Raw genomic sequence first — 19,043 nt, forward strand, 5'->3', positions numbered from 1 at the left:
CCCATTAGTAATAACCACCTTTTTCCCCGCTGCCTAGCTTTTGGAAAGTGCCATTCCACTTTTTCTACACCTTTGATACCTCATGTAAGTGGGATCATAGAGTATTTATCTTTTTGCGGCTTATTTAATACATAGCCACATGTCCTCAAGATTTGTCTCTACAACTCTCTCTCTGACTACTCTATAAATTACACTGTGCTCACCACTAGTATAGCTACCATCTGACATCAGACAGTGACTGTTATTACAATGTCATCAACTGTGTTCCCTATACTGTTCCTTTTATCATTGTCACTTATTCATCCCATAACTAGAAGTCTCCCTCTCCCCTTTACTCATACACCCATCCCCCCATCTTCCTTCCCTCTGGCAACCGTCCATTCTCATTGTATTTATGGGTCTGCTTCTGCTTTTTGTTTGTTTTATATTTCACTTAGCTTGCTACCCTCTACTTCCATCTGTGTTGTTCATGTGGCAAGATCTCATTATTCTTTGTAGCTGAGTGGTATTTTGTGTGTGTGTGTGTGTGTGTGTGTGTGTGTGTGTGTGTGTGTGTGTTTATCACCTCTTCTTTATCCATTCTTGTAGATGGACTCTTAGATTGCTTCCATATCTTGGCAGTTGTTAATGCTGCAGTGATATTAACCCTTTATCAGGTATATCATTTGCAAATATCTTCTGCCATTCAGTAGGATGTCTTTTAGTTTTGTTGTTTCCTTTGCTGCACAGAAACTTATTTCAGTGTAGTCCCAGTAGTTTCTTAACTGCTTTTATTTTCCTTTCCTCAGAAGACATATCTAGAACCATGTTGCTAAAACTGATGTAAGAGAAATTTCCTCCTATGTTCTCTTTTAGGATTTTTATGGTTTCAGTTCTCAACATGTAGGTCTTTATTCCATGTAAGATTATTTTTGTGTATGGTGATAGAAAGTGGTTCAGTTTCCTTCTTTGTGTGTGGTTGCCCAGTTTTTCCAACACCATTCATTGAAGAGACTTTTTCCTATTGGATATTCATTTCTCCTTTGTGGAATACTAATTGGCCAGGTATTGTGGGTTTTTTTCCTAGTCCATTGATCTATGTGTCCATTTTTATGTCAAGTACCATATATATTTTTAAAATTACTGCAGCATTGTAATAAAACTTGAAATCTGGGGGTGACTGGGGGGCTCAGTCAGTTAAGCATCTTCTTTCTGCTCAAGTCTTGATCCTGGATTCCCAGGATCAAGCCCCACATCAGGCTCCCTGCTCAGCAGGGAGTCTGCTTCTCCCTCTCCCCTTCCTACTGCCCTTCCCCCACTTGTGCTCATGCAGGCTCGCTCTCTCTGTCTGTCAAAGAAAGTCTTAAAAAGAAAAAAAATCTGGAATTGTGTGATCCCTCCAGTTTTGTTTTTCTTCATCAAGATTGCTTTGGCTGTTTAGGGTCTTTTGTGGTCCCATACAAATATAAGGCTAATTTGTTCTAGTTCTGTGGAAAATGCTGTTGATATTTTGATAGGAACTGCATTAAATATATAAATTGCTTTAGGCGGTTTGGACATTTTAACAATATTTATTCTTAGGCATGGGATGTCTTTCCATTTCTTTGTGTTGTCTTGAATTTTATCAGTGTTTTAGTGTTTTTAGAGTACTGGTCTTTCATGTCTTTGGCTAAGTTTATTCCAAGGTATTTTACTGGTTTTGATGCAGTTGTGAATGGGATTATTTTCTTTCTTTCTTTTTTTTTTTTTAAAGATTTTATTAATTTATTTGACAGAGAGAAAGATCACAAGTAGGCGGAGAGTCAGGCAGAGAAATTGGAGGAAGCAGGCTCCCGTTGAGCAAAGAGCCCGATGTGGGGCTCGATCCCAGGACACTGAGATCATGACCTGAGCCGAAGGCAGCGGCTTAATCCACTGAGCCACCCAGGCGCCCCTGGGATTATTTTCTTGATTTCTGCTTGTTTACTATTAGCATATAGGAATGCAACTTGAACATTGATTTTTTTTATCCTACGATTTTACTCACTTCATTAATCAGTTTGTAGTAGTTTTATAGTAGACTCTTCAGGGTTTTCTGTATATAGTGTCATCTCATCTGCAAATAATGAGAGTTTTACTTCTCCATACCAGTTTGGATACATTTTGTTTTTTTATGTTGTCTGATTCCTGTGACTAGGAGTTCTAGTACTATGTTCAATAAAAGGGGTGATAGTCTCATTCCTGACCTTAGGGGGAAAGCTCCCAAGTTTTTCCACCAAGATGTTGGCTGTGGGTTTTTCATATAAGGCCTTTATTATTTGAGCTATGTTTCCTCTAGACCTACGTTGTTGAGGGTTTTTATAATGAATGGATGCTGTACTTTGTCAAATGCTTTTTCTGCATTTTAGTTTTTATTGTTTATCTTACTGATAAGATGTATCCTGTTGATTGCTTTGTGGATAGTGAGTCACCTGTGCATCCCTGGAATAAATCTGACTTGATTGTGGTATATGATTTTTTTAATGTACTGTTGGATTTGGCTTGCTAGTATTTTGTTGAGGATTTTGCATTTATGTTCATGAGAGGTAATGGCCTATAGTTCTCTTTTTTTGGTAGTGTCCTTTACTGATTTTGGTCAGGGTGGCACTGGCTTTGTAGAATAAATAGGAAGTTTTTCTTCCTCTTGTATTTTTTTGGAATAGTTTGAGAAGAATATGTTATGTATTAATTTTCTCAGCATTTGTTGGAGTTTACCTGTCAAGCTATCTAGTCCTAGTTTTTGGTGATTGATTCAATGTCATTGTGGGTATTTGGTCTGTTCAAATTTTCTATTCCTTCCTGCTCTAGTTTTGGGATGTTACTAGGAATCCATCCATTTCTTTTAAGTTGTCCAATTTGTTGGTGTATAGGTTTTCATAATGTTCTGTAATAGTTGTTCATGTTTCTGTGGTATTGGTTGTTATTTCTTCTCTTTCATTAGTGATTTTATTTGGGTCCTCTTTTGTTGTTGTTGTTGTATAAATGAGTCTTGCTAGAGGTTTTTCAATTTTGTTGAACTTTTCAGAGAACCAGCTCCTGGTTTCATTGGTCTGTTCTATTGTTTTTTTAGTTTACATATCATTTATTTTTTGCTCTAATCTGTGTTGTTTCCTTCCTTTTGCTGGGTTTGGGTTTTATTTGTTTTTTTTCTAACTCCTTTATGTGTAAGGTTAGGTTGTTTATTTGAGAATTTTCTTGCTTCTTTCTTTTTTAAGATTTTATTTATTTATTTGAGATAGAATGAGAGTGAGAGAGAGAGTGTGCGCACAAGCATGGGGAGCAGCAGGCAGAGGGAGAAGCAGACTCCCTGCCAAGCAGGGAATCTGATGTGGGGTTTGATCTCAGAACTTCAGGATCATGACCTGAGCCGAAGGTAGACACTTAACTGACTGAGCCACTCAGGCACCCTGAGATTTTTCTTGCTTGTTAAGGTAGACGTGTATTTTTGAAACTTTATGCTTAGAACCACTTTTGATGCATCCCAAAGATTTGGGGCTGTTATGTTTTCATTTTCATTTGTTTCCATGTAATTTTTTATTTCTTTGATTTCTTGGTTGACCCACTCACTGTTTAGTAGCATGTTATTTAACCTTTATGTATCTGTGGTCTCTCCAGATTTTTTCTTATAGTTAATTTCTAGTTCATAGTATGGTCAGGAAAGATTCATGGTATGACTTTGATTTTTATAATTTGTTGAGACTTGTTTTGTGGCCTAATATGTGATCTTCTCTGAACAGTGTTTTGTGTGCCCTTGCAAAGAATGTATTCTGCTACTTTAGGATGGAATGTTCTGAACATATTTGTTAAATCCATCTGGTCCAGTGTGTCATTCAAAGCCATTGTTTCTTTATTTTCTGTTTGGATGATCTGTTGATGCAAATGGAGTATTACAAACCTCTGTTATTACTGTGTTATTATAAGTTAGTTCCTTTAATTTTGTTGTTAAGGGTTTTATGTATTTTGGATGCTCCCATATTGGGTGCATAAATACTTAGAGTTGTTATATTCTCTTGCTGGCATGTACTCATTATTATATAGTGTTGTTCTTTGTTTCTTGTTAAACATTTTGTTTTAAAGTTTGTTTTGTCTAATACAAGTATTGCTACTCCAGCTATCTTTTGCTACTCCAGCTATCTTTTGACATCCATTTGCTTGATAAATGTTTCTCCATCTCATCACGTTCAGTCTGCAGATGTCTTTGGGTCTGAAATGAGTTTCTTGTAGGTAGCATTTAGATGGGTCTTGTTTTTTATTCACTGTCATCTGTTTTTTTATTGGAGTGCTTAGTCCATTTACATTCAAAGTAATTATTGGTAGATGTGTTTATTGCCATTTTGTTACTTGTTTTGTGGTTTTTGTAGCTTTTTTCTCATCCTTCTTTTCATGGTTTGTTGGCTTTTTTTAGTGATCTACTTGGGTTCCTTACTCTATTCTTTGCATGTGTATTACTGGTTTTTTAATTTTAATTTTGGTTACTATATATATATATGGTGTATATATATGTGTATACATATGGTATATATGTATATATGTGTTATATATGGTATATATGTGTGTATATATGTATATATATGGTACACACACATATGGTGTATATATATGGTACATATATATGCATATATATTTAATTTTGGTTACTATATATGTATATATAACATCTTCTGCATAGAGTAGTCTATATTAAGTTGATGATTGCATAAGTGTAAGCCCATTCTTTACTCCTTTCCCCTCCATGTCTTAGGTATATGATGTTATACTTTATATCCTTATATTTTATGAATCTTTTGACTGATTTTTACAGAAATACTTAATTTTTTTTTTTTACCTTTTATACTTTTATTTATGGTCTTTGCTTTTCACTCAAAGAGTCCCCTTTAATATTTCTTTTAGGGCTGGTTTAATGGTCCTGAGCTCCTTTAATTTTTTTAGGCTGAGAAACTCTTTCTCTCTCCTTCCAAATGATAGCCTTGCTGGGCAGAGTATTCTTGGGTGCAGGATTTTTTTCATTTTAGCACTTTAAATATAATATGCCACTTTCTGCTGGCCTGCAGAGTTTCTGCTGAAAAAGCCACTGATAGCCTCGTGGGATTTTCTTTGTAGGTAACTGTCTTCTTTTCTCTTGCAGCCTTTAAAATTCTTTATCACTATTTTTTCCATTCTAATTCTCTGTCTTGGTGAGAACCTCCTTGGGTTGAATTTGTTGGGGATCTCTGTGTCTCCTAAATCTGGATCTTTGTTTTCCCTCCTTGAATTTAGGATATTTTCAGCTGTTTTTCCTTCAGATACATTTTTCTGCCCTCCTTTTTCTCCCTTTTTCTTGGATCGCTATAATGCGAATGTTAATACTTGATTGAGTCACTGAGATCTCTAAGTCTATTTTCCTATTACGGTGTATTTGTCTTGGATCTCTTCAGCTTGTTTGCTTTACATTACTTTGTCCTCCAGGTCACTGATATGTTTCTCTGCTTTTTGTAGCCTACTGTTAATATTCTGTCGTATTTTTAATTTCATTTATTAAGTTCTTCATGTCTGGTAATGTTATTTTTTTCTCTCTTTGCTAAGGGTCACACTGATAATGTCCACTTTTTTCTCCAGTTCAGTGAATATCTTTATGATCATTACTTTATTATTTATTTTTTTTAGTTATCATTACTTAAAATTCTTTGTCACGTATACTAATTTCTGTTTCACATAGCTCTCCAGTTGTGGTTTCGTCAAGTTCCTCCTTTGTCTCCTCATTCTTCTTCTTTTGCTTTTGTTTTTTTTGGTTTACTTCTCTTTGTCTGTTTCTGTGTCTTAGGAAAGTCAGCTCTGTCTTCTGCTCTTGAAAGTAGTAGCCTTGGGGCACCTGAGTGGCTCAGTGGGTTAAGCCTCTGCCTTCGGTTCAGGTCATGATCTCAGGGTCCTGGGATCGAGCCCCACATCGGGCTTTCTGCTCAGCAGGGAGCCTGCTTCCGCCTCTCTCTCTCTCTCTGCCTGCCTCTCTGCCTACTTCTGATCTCTCTCTCTCTCTCTGTCAAATAAATAAAAAATTAATCTTTAAAAAAAAAAAAAAAGAAAGAAAAGAAAAGAAAGTAGTAGCCTTGTGAAGAGGTTTTGTAGTGTCCTGAGCAGAGTTTCCTATGTGTGTTTCTTGTGTCCTGTTATTGTGCTTTCCCTATCAGTCCCATCTCATGCATAGACTCTGCCTGTTGTGAGCTGTGCTTGCTCTCTGTGGTATTAATGAGACCCAGGCTGCTTTCCCTGAGGGGACGTGACCATAGGAAGGCTCAGAGGTGATGCAGGAGTGTTTGCAAAATTTGTAGGGTTATTAGGAATAGGTCAGATCTCCTAAACTGAGGTGGTGGTAGCCAGTCACACAGCATCTCTTTGCAGCCTAGTGCAAGGCATGTGGTCTGAGGTAGCAACAAGGGGTGCGTAAGTTTGTGTACACAGTGCCTGGGGGCCTATAGCAGCTGGGCAGGGCACACACATGACTTAGCAAAATCTGCACTGAGCAGCTAGACTTGGTCACATCCCCCAAAGTGCAGTGGCCACAGCAGCACAGCGGACAGAGGTATTGGCTGGGTGGGGCATGCACAGTGTTAACAAAATTTGCCCTGAGCTCAGCACCAGCAGTCTTGGAGTTCATGAGTCCTCAGGCTTGGTGCACTGCTAGCAGGTTAGTAGCAAGTGTCCGTGCAGTACTGCATCCAGCAGGTGTCTCTCTATTTATGCAGCCAGTTCCTCTGTTCCCAGGGAAGTTCCTCAGCTTGCTCTGAAATCTATACAAACAGATCTCCTTCCTCTAGTGCAAACTGTTGCTTTTAGGTTGCTTCTTAACTCAGGCTGTTAACTCTTTAAGGGCGGGGACCTGGCTATCACACACCCTCCTGGCTCCTCTACTGCTGAGTTAGCTGACTGTCAAAGCTCTAGACTCCCAAGTCTGTGGTTATACAAACTCATGGAACTCAACGCTTCTGGTTTTCAAGACTAGATGTTACAGGGATTTACTTTACCTATGTGGACTCCTTGGTACTTTCCCTTTTGTGCACCATAGCTCCCTTCCTCCTACTGGCGACTCTCCACCACCTTTCTGCCTTTCCTAACCTCTCCAGTGCTGGCTGCTTCTCTGCATTTGGCTATGGAGTTTGTTCTGCCAGTCTTCAGAATGCACTACAATTTATTGACTCAGATGTGAGTGATACCTAGTTGTAAATGTGGGACAGAGTGAGGTTAGGGTCTTCCTACTCCATTGTCTTGCACCCCTCCCCCGCCTAAGACATGTTTTACAAATGGCTTCATTTGGAACTTTTGGTTAGCTCTTTGGTTATTGTCTCATTAATGTTTATGTTGCAAATAACAACACTAATTCTATAACACAGATATTTGGAGTTCCTGACAAATATATTTTCTTGCTATTTCTCCTTCTATTGGTTATGTATATATACACAAATAAACATATACCCACATATACATATACCCACATATACACACGTATACATATACAAACAGTGGGGAACCTGGCTAGCAATTCAGAGATTCAATGCTGACCTAAGTAGTGGTAGTATAAGGTCATAATAACCTGTGTTTTTGAATTTTGAATAGTAAATTTAATCAGAATTCAGTGCATAATTCAAGAATTTTAATGCAGAATAATTTGACCTTTTTGGCTGTCAGGATGAACTCTATCCATGACTTTGTACTGTAGAAATTCTACCAAGAGTTCATTTTCATTAGTACAAATAAATGCCCTTTTTGGGAAAAATTTAGTAATGAAAAAGGTTTGGAAAGGAGAATTTAACTTTGGAGGAATTTTTTCTCTACCTTGTTTTATGTAGCTACCGTTTACTTAACATTTACTGAGCTAGGTACTTTATATAGTCTCATTTCATTCTTTTAACAACCCCATAGGATTGCCTTTATTAACCTTATTTTACAGACTAGGTTAGGTAACTCGCTTAAAGTTAACAGAATAGTCATGGTAAAGGTGGTACTTAAATCTAGGTCTGTCTGGGCTCATTCATTGCAGTACCCTGCCTCCTGTCCAGGGATCAGGCATGAGGAATGTAAGTAAAGAAGAGATAATGAAAGTTAAACTTGGGGAAAAAAATGAAAGGAATATCAAGTTCAATAAAAATAAAATATTTGAACCAATTCTATCTTAGTTGTTACAGAAAATTATTTGTATGGAAAAATTACTAATTTTGCTGGAAAAGCTTTTTCTAGAACAAGGGCTTATTTAGAGAAAGATTAAGGGCTCTGAATATTAAACAAAATATTTTACAAACAGTTTTGAAGCAAAGTAAGCTGTCGAGTAGAGGGGTCGCCTGGGAGGCTCAGTTGGTTAAGCAAACCACTCTTGATTTCTGCTCAGGTCATGATCTCAGGTTCCTGGGATTGAGCTTCACTCAGTGCAGAGCCTGCTTGGGATTCTCTCTCTCCCTCTGCCTCTCCCCTTACCCCCACTTGCATGTGCACACACTCTTTTTCTAAAAAATAAACTGTCAAGTAAACACCCTATCACAATGAAGTGTGCTTGGTATCAACCTAACTATGTATTCTTTTCTTTGTTAGATGTTGATGATGGAGACACGGTGACAGATTTCATGGCTCAAGAGCGAGAAAGAGGCATTACTATTCAGTCTGCTGCTGTTACATTCGACTGGAAGGGATATAGAGTCAATCTAATTGATACGCCAGGTATGGTACTATTCTAGCACTGCAGAGATGCTGCATCATTGGAGGTTTTAGTTTGTGGATGTGTTTTCTTTTAAATTGTAGTAAAAAGTATATATATATATATATGCATTATAAAATTTACCATTCTAACCAGGAGTTAAGTATATTTACATTGTTGTGAGATTCTCCAGAAGTACCTCATCTTTCAGAACTGAAACTACATATCTATTATACAACTACTCAACCTTGTGCCCTCCTCCTATCACCAATAACTACCATTCTACCTTGTTTATCTAGGAGATTAACTACTTTAGATACTTCCTAGAAGTAGAATCCTAATGTATTTGTCCTTTTGTGACTGGCTTATTTTGCTGAGCATAAAGTCCTTCAGACTTCATCTATATTGTAATAATGTGACAAGATTTCCTTCATTTTTAAGGCTGTAAAATATTCCATTGTACATATATGGCATATTTTGTATATATGCAGAACTTTATATGCCATTCATCCATTGATGGCCATTTGAGTTGTTTCCACCTCTTGGCTACTGTGAAGAGTGTTGCTATGAACATGGCCTGCAGATATGTCTTGACTCTTCTTTCAGTTCTTGTGAATATATACCCAAAAGTAGGTATATGCTGGCTATGCTGGCTCCTTTTTTTTTTTAAAAGATTGTTATGTTTCTTATCTTTTTCTTAGGTCATGTGGACTTTACGTTGGAGGTTGAGCGCTGCCTTAGAGTGTTGGATGGTGCAGTAGCTGTGTTTGATGCCTCTGCTGGTGTAGAGGTAAAAATACTGCCACAGTGAACAAGCTACAATAGCACGATTTTTTTTTTAAAGTAGAATGTATCACCTTTAGTTACCTATAACCATATATAAATTCATATAAGTCAAATTATGAAAGGAAATTAGATTTGATATTGCTGTGTGATCTATATGTGATACCAGATATTTCATTGTAAAAGGAAAGTAGTTTGCTTTTCTGTAGGAAATATGGAAGTTGGTGTTTGAGAACTATGAAGGCCTTGAGATTCTACCTTACTTTCAAGCTAACTGGTTAGTCTGCCACAGCTTTATGGCATGCTGGCAGAAGACACAAGACTCTTGAGTCAGGGACAAAGAACTTTATAGTCACAGAAACAGCAAAAGCCAGGGTGTTAGTATTATCTTGCGTTGTTTCCTCAAGACCCAGTTCTCACAGGACAACCTAAAGGGAGGCAGGTGACAGCTGCCCATGCAGGGGTACCATCTGCTGCTTAGAAAACGCATATGTTTTATAATGGGCAGTAGACATGCTTGCTGTTTGCTCTGAAGAGAGTTACTATCTTTCAGGGTTATAGGCAAACCTACCTATCTTTTGATCCAGAGGGAGACACTGTCTCTGTCTTTCCAAGCTGATGATTATATCAGCATCTTTGAAAACATAGTCCAGAACAAATGCAGTCACTGCCTCTCCTAACAAAATATGTAGAGAGGTAAAGGACCCATGAGGAATTATCTTCCAACAGCTAATATATATTGAATTCTTGAATAAATATTTTTTTTTTAAAGATTTATTTATTTATTTGACAGACAGAGATCACAAGTAGGCAGAGAGGCAGGCAGAGAGAGAGGAGGACCAGGCTCTCTGCTGAGCAGAGAGCCCGTCGCGGGGCTCGATCCCAGGACTCTGATATCATGACCCGAGCTGAAGGCAGAGGCTTTAACCCACTGAGCCACCCAGGTGCCCCTGAGTTCTTGAATAAATTTTTAAAATGGATTTATAATAAATTATAGTTATGCATTCCTTAATTGATATCCCCATTTGTCTTATAATCTCAAGATGGGCTGTATTGAATAAAGAATCATCTTCAGTTCTTCTAATCTTAAAATTTTACTAAAAGTGATACCTTAATTAAGTGATCAAAATTAACATGCTTCAAATGGTACAAATGACAGCATGGGCTTCCTGATATGATGCATTAAGAAAGACACAACATTATCAATGTTTTATTCCTGACAGAATGTTTGGCCCCAATCTAATAATGAGAAGACAGTCAGATGAATGTAATTTGAAAGACATACTGCAAAACAACTGCCTGGGGCTTTCAGAAGTTGAAAAAAAAATGTAAATGTAAGGGAAATGAGTGATTACAAGTAAAAAATTGAGGTACTATTTTAGTTTAAACAATTCCAAAGATACAAGAAAATTTAATATGATCTTCAGGGTTCTGGATCTAAAAACAGTTACAAAGAACATCTTCAGGAAAAACAGAAAAAATACATATATATATATTTTTGAAAAACAGAAAATTTTTAATACAGACTATATTAGGAAAAAGTATGTGTCAGCTTAAATTTTTCTGAATGATGATTGAAAATAGTTATGTAGGAAAATGTTTGTATGTTTAGGAAATACAGGCTGAAGTATTTAGGGTTGAAGTGTCATGATATGTACATCTTGCTCTAGTGCTTCATATTCTACCCACACATAAACATATGTTGTTAGTTTGCGTACTTTGACGAGTAGATGCCAAGATGGGAGAAATGCCTGTGAAGAACAGAGAAGAAAAGAGAGCAGTGGGAGAGTACAGTTAAACCACAGGGTAGGTCTGATAACTATCAGAGAGAGGGTAAAAGAAGGAGGATTGGGTAGGAAGAGTCTCAGACTACAGCATAGTTCTGAAAGAGGTTCAACGAAGCTGATGGGGGAGTCCAAATTCACCTGTTGGAGAAGTTCCACAGGTCTTAGAAGAACAACCTACATTAGTATTCCTGCTGTATTCAGCCATTAGCTTGGCCTTGAGAGACTATGGCGGTAGACAAGACGAACAGTAGTTGGGGCTGTCAGTTAATTATTCTCTAAATAGTAGATCCCAATGGCACGTTTGCAGAGCCACACGTATAATGTGTGCATATGCACATGTTGAAGAAAAAAAGGCAAGTGTGGCAAAGTGTTCATATTTGGTGAATCTAGGTGAAGGGTACATAGATTTTCATTGTACTATTCGTCAGCCTTTTTTGTTTTTTAATAGATTCGAGATTTTTCTGAATGACAAGTTGTTGGGGGAGGATAACATATATATATATAATTTGTTACATTAGATAAGATATTGCATGAATGTTAAGTTTCCAGAGTGCATTAAACACTATTGATAATGCAGGAAAATAACATTGTTTTAGGAAGTATGTGCTGAAATTTTCACAGTACATGTGTATGATCAAGGACTTATATCCAGAATATCTAAGGAACTACAAATCAATAATAAAAACTAACAACCCAGTAAAAAAGTGGACGAAGGACTTGAGTGGATACTTCACTAAGATATATGAATGGCCCAATGAGCACATGAAAAGATGGCCAGTCTCACTGGTTATCAGGGAAATGCAGATTAAAATTACAAAGAGAGACTGTTTCATACCCACAAGAATGGCTAAAGAAGAATGATGGAAATATTGTTTGTGAATGTGGAGCAACTATTTGAACAAGACTTGTTTATAGCAGCTAAATTCATAATAGACCTAAACTAGAAATAATTGAAGTGTTCATCCACAGGTGGGTAGAAAAGCCAGCTGGCACATTTATACAAAGGAGCTTAGCAAAAGAAAGAAAGAGAGCGAGAGGAAGGGACGGAGGGAGGAGAGGAAGAACCAGTATACCTAACAACACGAATGAATGTCAGAAACTTTACACTGAGTGAAAGAAGCCATGCTATTAATATGAGATTCAAAAATAAGCAGAATGAATCTTTGGTGACAGATATGAGAACAGGTTTTTTTGGAGGATGGGGGATATATGCAAGTGTATGTACTTATCAGACTCACTGTACACTTGAGTGTTTTTTATTCTATATAAATTTTACTTAATAGAATTATAAAGTGGCTTCTGTTTTAGGTAATGCCATTACATTAGACTTTTTATGTTCTTCTTCAGGGCTTCGGAACTCCAGTAGGCACAGATACTATAACAGAGTGGAACTATCGAAATATGTATAAAAAGTAGAATTAAAAGAAATCAAATAGAAAAGCACATGAGAGTTGCTACTTAGAAATACAGCTGCTGGCTTTTTTTTCTCCTTTTAATCATTTTTTCATTTTACATCAGCATCTAAATATTCATAATAAAAATTTTTATCACAGTAGCATTTCGATAGTGCAGTCCTGTTTGGTTTTTTAACATCACAATAACTATATGAATTAAGGCCAAAGTCCATATTTCACAGGTCAGCAAACTTAGGAGTTCAGTATTGTGTAAACTGTATTAGGTAAAGTGAAACTTGACAAAAAGTTACATCTTCTAATTCTTTCTCTTTTTAAAACTTTTTTTTTTAAGAGATTTTATTTATTTGAAAGAAAGCAAGAGGGGCGGCTGGGTGGCTCAGTGGGTTAAGCCTCTGCCTTCAGCTCAGGTCATGATCCCAGGGTCCTGGATTGAGCCCCGAATCGGGCTCTCTGCTCAGCCTGCTCTCTCTGCCTGCCTTTCTGCCTACTTGTGATCTCTGTCAAATAAATAAATAAAATCTTAAAAAAAAAAAAGAGAGAACATGAGCGGGGTGAAGGGCAGAGGAAGAGGGAGAAGGAGGCTCCCCACTGAGGTGGGAGCCTGATGTGGGGCTTGATCCCAGGACTCTAGGATCGTGACCTGAGCCGAAGGCAGATGCTTAACCATCTGAGCCACTCAGGTGTCCCACGTCTTCTAATTCTTGATGAAGTCTTTTTTTAAATTTAATTTTATTTTATTTATGTGAGAGAGAGAGAGAGAATGAGAGAGAGTATGAGAAGAGGAGAGGATCAGAGGGAGAAGCAGACTCCCTGCTGAACAGGGAGCCCAATGTGGAACTCCAGGATCATGACCAAAGGCAGTTGCCCAAACAACTGAGCCACCCAGGTGCCCCAGTGAAGTCTTTTTTACATGACTCTCAGTTACCTTCCAGGTGTTTGTTCTCTTTGTGTGGCAACGTAAATCACCCAAAGTAGTAGTCTCAGTTTGAAGCACACTGTTCATCACCCTTAATTACGTCTTAACTGTGTTAACCTACTAGCAGAAAAGTGACTCTGGAAGTGTCAATGCTGCAGTGCTAATTCTGTGCTAGAACAGGGCCCAATTCCATTATAATAGCTTCTTAGATCTGTTTGTTCTGTATGTAGTAACATAGTTATTTTTGTTTAATATGAGTTTTTTTTTCCCTTTGTCTTTGCCTTAGGCACAAACTCTCACAGTATGGAGGCAAGCTGATAAACACAAGATACCTCGAATCTGCTTTTTAAACAAAATGGACAAAACTGGAGCAAGGTATTTTTAAGGTTTTTTTTTTTTTTCACATGTTAAAGTAGAAATACAGTTTGAGATTTTAATGGACTATAACTTAAATTTACAAACAACTGTTCCCCATAGAGTATAAATATTCTATGGAATCTCAATTCAGTCCCATTAAAAAATTTCTTTTTTTTCCCTCCATTAAAAGGTTTCATAGCAGGTAGTTCATAGGTTGAATAACAATGTGGGATTAATAGAGAAGTGATAGGTGTTGAATCATCATGATTCTAATGCAGAGAGGCTATATTCTGTTTTCTAGAATCTTGACAGAGTGATGTCTGAATGATTCCACTGGTTCTGTCTAGAGCAGTGTGAAATAATCCCTGTATTGCTAAAGACTGTGGTGCTCCCCATCATTACTAACGGTAGAAGGTAGATGATTATTTTCTGTCCCCTGATTTTCTTTAGCTACTGGCTAATATGCTCTCACTAAAAGGGAACTGGGAGAGAATGTAGATGTTTTAAGACCTGCATAGAGGGCAAAAAAGTTAATACTAAGATGTGGTGGTAATGCTCAAAGACTCACAGAATGATAATCCAAAATAAATACATGGATTTGAGAACAAAATTCAGAGAATCAAGAATATAAAGGATTTTGGGGTAATGTGATAGAGAGATCCTGGTATGTGGTGTGAGAATGACAAAAACAAAACCTAAACTGTCCCTCTCCTAAAACACAGTATTATTTCTGTTTATGTAATTTTCTGCAGTAATTCTAAAGCTGATAACAGGATACTAAGAATGCGTGTGATAAAGATACAGAAAAATTAAGGCTGCCTTTTGGGGAAGAGTGGGAATTATGTGTAATAGCAAATATAATTGATAGAAGAAAGAATCCTTGACTCATAATCACAAAGCATGCATTTTAATCTCATAACTGTAATTTATTATCAGTGACCTTGATCAGTTTATCTAATCTTAATTTCAAACTGTAGGTAAGTGAAGTTTATAATAATACCCTAGATACCTGTGCAGCAGATTATGGTAGATAGTCCAGCACTGTTATCTGAAATTGACATTGAAAGTTTAATCAACATATTGTCCTAAGGAAAACTGTTAAATGGTGAACATTGGAGACAGTAAAAAGGGATGTAATTTTAATTCTTAAACCTGTTTTAAGAATCTTAACATTTTTAACTCTAGCTATTTTGCTTTCTGCAGTTTTAAATATGCAGTTGAAAGCATCAGAGAGAAATTGAAGGCAAAGCCTTTGCTTCTACAGGTTGGTTGATACTTGGTTGATTAATAGCAACAACTCCAGGGAACCTGGGTGGTTTAGTCAGTGCGACTCTTGATGTTGGGTCGGGTCGTGATCTTAGGGTTGTGGGATTGTGGGGGACCCTGCTGAAGATTCTCTCCCTCTCCTTCTGCCCCTTGCTCTGTGCTGGCATATGCCTGTGTTCACTTGCTCTATTTCTAGCTCTGTTTAAAAAAAAAAAAAGGCAACAACTTCAGATTTCCTCATCAGTTTATTTTATTGTGACTTGTATTTTTCTAAAACTATCTCAAATCTTTTTTGAAAAAGTTGGCATATAAATATAAATACAGACTGTGGTAATAATAATAATATACATTTGGGGGAAAGTAGGGGAAGATAAACTTTATCACCAAATCGATTGTAACTGAGTGGTCATGTAACAAAGTTAATTTCACTCTGACTTGAAGTTACCACTTGGTGAAGGCAAAGCTTTCAAAGGAGTTGTGGATGTTGTAAGTAAAGAAAAACTTCTTTGGAATCGTCCATCAGAGGATGGAAAAGACTTTGAGAGGAAATCCCTTTTGGAAACGAGTGATGCTGAGTTGCTGAAGGAGACAACTGAAGCAAGGAATGACTTAATTGAACAGGTAAACTAAATACTTGGAGTTTACATTTGCATAAGTATTTAGAAACTTTAAAAATATTTTATATATTATGAAATTTTTATAAAATTATGGAATATGTAAAGTGTAATAAATAATAGAATGAACACTAATGTTTGCATCACTCACATTAAGAACTAGAATATTAGCAAATCTCTTGAATCTGTGTGCCATTTACTGTTTATATCTCTCTTTTCCACTGATCATTTATACCTCCCATCACCATTATCCTGACTGTAGTGTTTTTCTTGCATTTGCTTTGCTTTATAGTTTGTTGCAAATGTATGGATTCATGAAGGACTTCATTTCCCATGTTTTTGCACTTTACCTAAGTGGAATGATAATTGTATTTTATAACATTTTATTGCAGATTCACCCTGTTACGTGTGGTTATGCTTCATTTTTAGTATTTCTGTATTATACCACGATTTATTGTCTCTTTTTCTGTGGATGCACTTTGAGGTTTTAATCTTTTTTGTTGTTAGGAACAGTGTTGATGTGAACATCTTTGTTTGTATCTCCTTGTGTGTATGTGTAAGAATTTGTTTAGGGTTACACTTGGAAATGAAATTGCTGGGTCAAAGGATATGTCCATCTTTTACTGATCAAATGACACATTAACTTAGAAATTTTAAAACCATTAATTTTATAGTTAAAAGAGAACTCTGGACCTCTTCCATCCTCAAAGTTGGTGGGTTTTTTTTTTTTTTTTAAGATTTTATTTATGAGAGAGAGAGAAAGAAACAGAGAGAGAGTGAGTCTGAGGAGGGGGAGGTGGCAGAAGGGAGAGGGAGAAGCAGACTTCCTGCTGAGCAGGTTATCTGTCTTGGGTCTTGATCCCAGACCCTGGGATCATGACCTGAGCCAAAGGCAAATGCTTAACGAACTGAGCCACCCAGGCATCCCCACCCCCAAACTTTTAATGGAAAATAGTAAGATTGTTAATATTTATAATACTTACGTAGTACTGTTCATATATAGACTAATAAGTAATGCCTTAAATAACCTCTGAATCTTATGGTAGAGAGAAACATTTGCTTCCAAACCCTTTGACTTTTTTTCTTCTAAATTAAACTATTCAAAATAGATCCTCTAATCATTAATTTTTTTCATTCATCTTTGAATTTATTTTTGAAGTAATTATTTCCCATTATATCACATACTAATCTTTTTTTTTTTTTTTTTAATTTGACAGAGAGAGACACAGCGAGAGAGGGAATATAAGCAGGGGGAATAAGGAGAGGGAGAAACAGGCTTCCCGCTGAGCAGGGAGCCTGATACGGGGCTCAATCCAGGATGCTGGGATCATGACCTGAGCTGAAGGCAGAGGCTTAACCCACTGAGCCACCAGACGCCCCCATACCAATCATCTTTATCATTACCAGAATGTTGATGATTATTTTTATTATTGGGTAACAGTTACTGAGGACCTACAATGATCTGGTTTAAGTGCTTTACGTATATTATTCGATCATCACAACTTATATTATCCTTGTATCCTTGTTTCACTAGGGGGGAAACAACAGCTTAGAATTCTTTTTTTTTTTTTTTTTTTTTTTTTTTTTTTTATTTTATTTATTTGTTTGACAGAGATCACATGCAGGCAGAGAGGGAGGGGGCGGGGGAAGCAGGCTCCCCGCTGAGCAGAGAACCTGACTCGAGGCTCCATCCCGGAACCCTGGGATCATGACCTGAGCCGAAGGCAGAGGCTTTAACCCACTGAGCCACCCAGTCGCCCTGAAGCTTAGAATTCTTAAATAAGTTGTTACATAGCTAATAAGTAGTAGAGCTGGAATCTGAACCCAGGTCTGTCTTCATTTGGAGGTAGAGCTCTTAACCACTTCACTATACCGCTTCTCTAATTTGGGAGGCCCTAAGCAGAATATAAGTGGAATTGACATTTATTAATCAATAATTGGGTAAATATTTGGTTCCCCTTTGAGGTTTTTAGGTTGTCTTATGCATGTCTTAGGACATAATGGTCTATAATGAAAATTAAGAAAATTTGAGACTATATGTATAAAATATTAAGTGCCAATTACAAAGAATATATATATTTATAAGGAATATATATAATTATAAGGAATATTCCTCAAGGAATATATATTCCTTATAATTAACAGTTTATTATTTTGTCCAGATGGTCTCACATTTTCTTTATTTTCATTAGAGAATAAGATCACATCATACCCGTTAGGATAACTACTATCAAACAAAACCCCACAACACCCCCACCCCGCCGCCAACCAAAAAACAAGTATTGACAGAGATGTGGAGAAACTGCAACCATTGTATACTATTGGTAGGAATGAAAATGATGCAGCCACTATGGGAAACAGTGTGGTGGTTCCTCAGAAAACTGAAAATAGAATTACCATATCATCTAGCAATTCTGCTTCTGGATGTATATCCAAAAGAACTGAAAGCAGGGTATTGAGAGATAATTGCATATCCTTATTCTAGCAGCATTATCCATAATGGCCGAAAGGTGGGAGCTACCCAAGTGTTCATCTATAAGATAAGTAAATAAAATATGGTGTATACATACAATTGAGCCTTAAAAAGGAAGGACATCTGACACATGCTACAATGTGGATGAAACTTGAGGACATGCTAATTGAAATAAGCCAGTCACAAAAACAAATACTTTACTGATTCCACTTACATGAGGTATTTAGAGTAGTCACGTTTGTAGGGATAGAAAGAATCATAGTTGCCAAAGGCTGAGAGAGTGGAGAGTGAGGAGGTTTGTTCCATGGTATAGATTTTTGGTTTTGTGAGATTGGGAAAGTTCTGGAGATTAGTTTTACAACAGTATGAAAATACTTAACACTACCCAGTTGTTCAGTTAGAAATGGTAAAGATGGTAAATGTTATGTTTATGTTATATTTTATCACAATTAAATTTTTTTTAAAAGATTTTATTTATTTATTTGACAGAGAGAGATCACAAGTAGGCATAGAGGCAGGCAGAGAGAGAGAGAGAGAGGGAAGCAGAGAGCCGAGCAGAGAGCCCGATGCGGGACTCGATCCCAGGACCCTGAGATCATGACCTGAGCCAAAGGCAGCGGCTTAACCCACTGAGCCACCCAGGCGCCCCACAATTAAATTTTTTTTAAGAGAATAAGATTAGTGTGGACTAGAATCAACTTCCTGTGTTCTGAGGTGAATAGTGATCATTACACTTACTGTGTACTTACTGTATGTCCTAGAAGCATGTTTTTTTT

At 37.0% G+C, this 19,043-nt stretch overlaps 1 protein-coding gene across 8 annotated transcripts in view; it reads left to right on the plus strand.

Moving 5' to 3' along the window:
- GFM2 (GTP dependent ribosome recycling factor mitochondrial 2) overlaps positions 1–19,043 on the plus strand; it is an 86,045-nt gene that overhangs the window by 25,712 nt on the left and 41,290 nt on the right. For all 8 annotated transcript variants that reach the window (XR_006605025.1, XR_006605026.1, XM_045074503.1 and 5 more), the window contains 5 exons: positions 8,554–8,679; positions 9,358–9,446; positions 13,844–13,932; positions 15,118–15,178; positions 15,622–15,801. Coding sequence is in view for 6 of the 8 variants with exons in the window: in XM_045074503.1 (XP_044930438.1) it covers positions 8,554–8,679; positions 9,358–9,446; positions 13,844–13,932; positions 15,118–15,178; positions 15,622–15,801 (545 nt within the window). In the remaining 2 variants the exon portion in view is untranslated. The remainder of the gene's footprint in view (positions 1–8,553; positions 8,680–9,357; positions 9,447–13,843; positions 13,933–15,117; positions 15,179–15,621; positions 15,802–19,043) is intronic.

This window comes from Mustela putorius, unplaced genomic scaffold (assembly GCF_011764305.1).
Source record: "Mustela putorius furo isolate JIRA1106 unplaced genomic scaffold, ASM1176430v1.1 tig00537350_pilon_pilon_pilon, whole genome shotgun sequence".
NCBI classification, from domain to species: domain Eukaryota; kingdom Metazoa; phylum Chordata; class Mammalia; order Carnivora; family Mustelidae; genus Mustela; species Mustela putorius.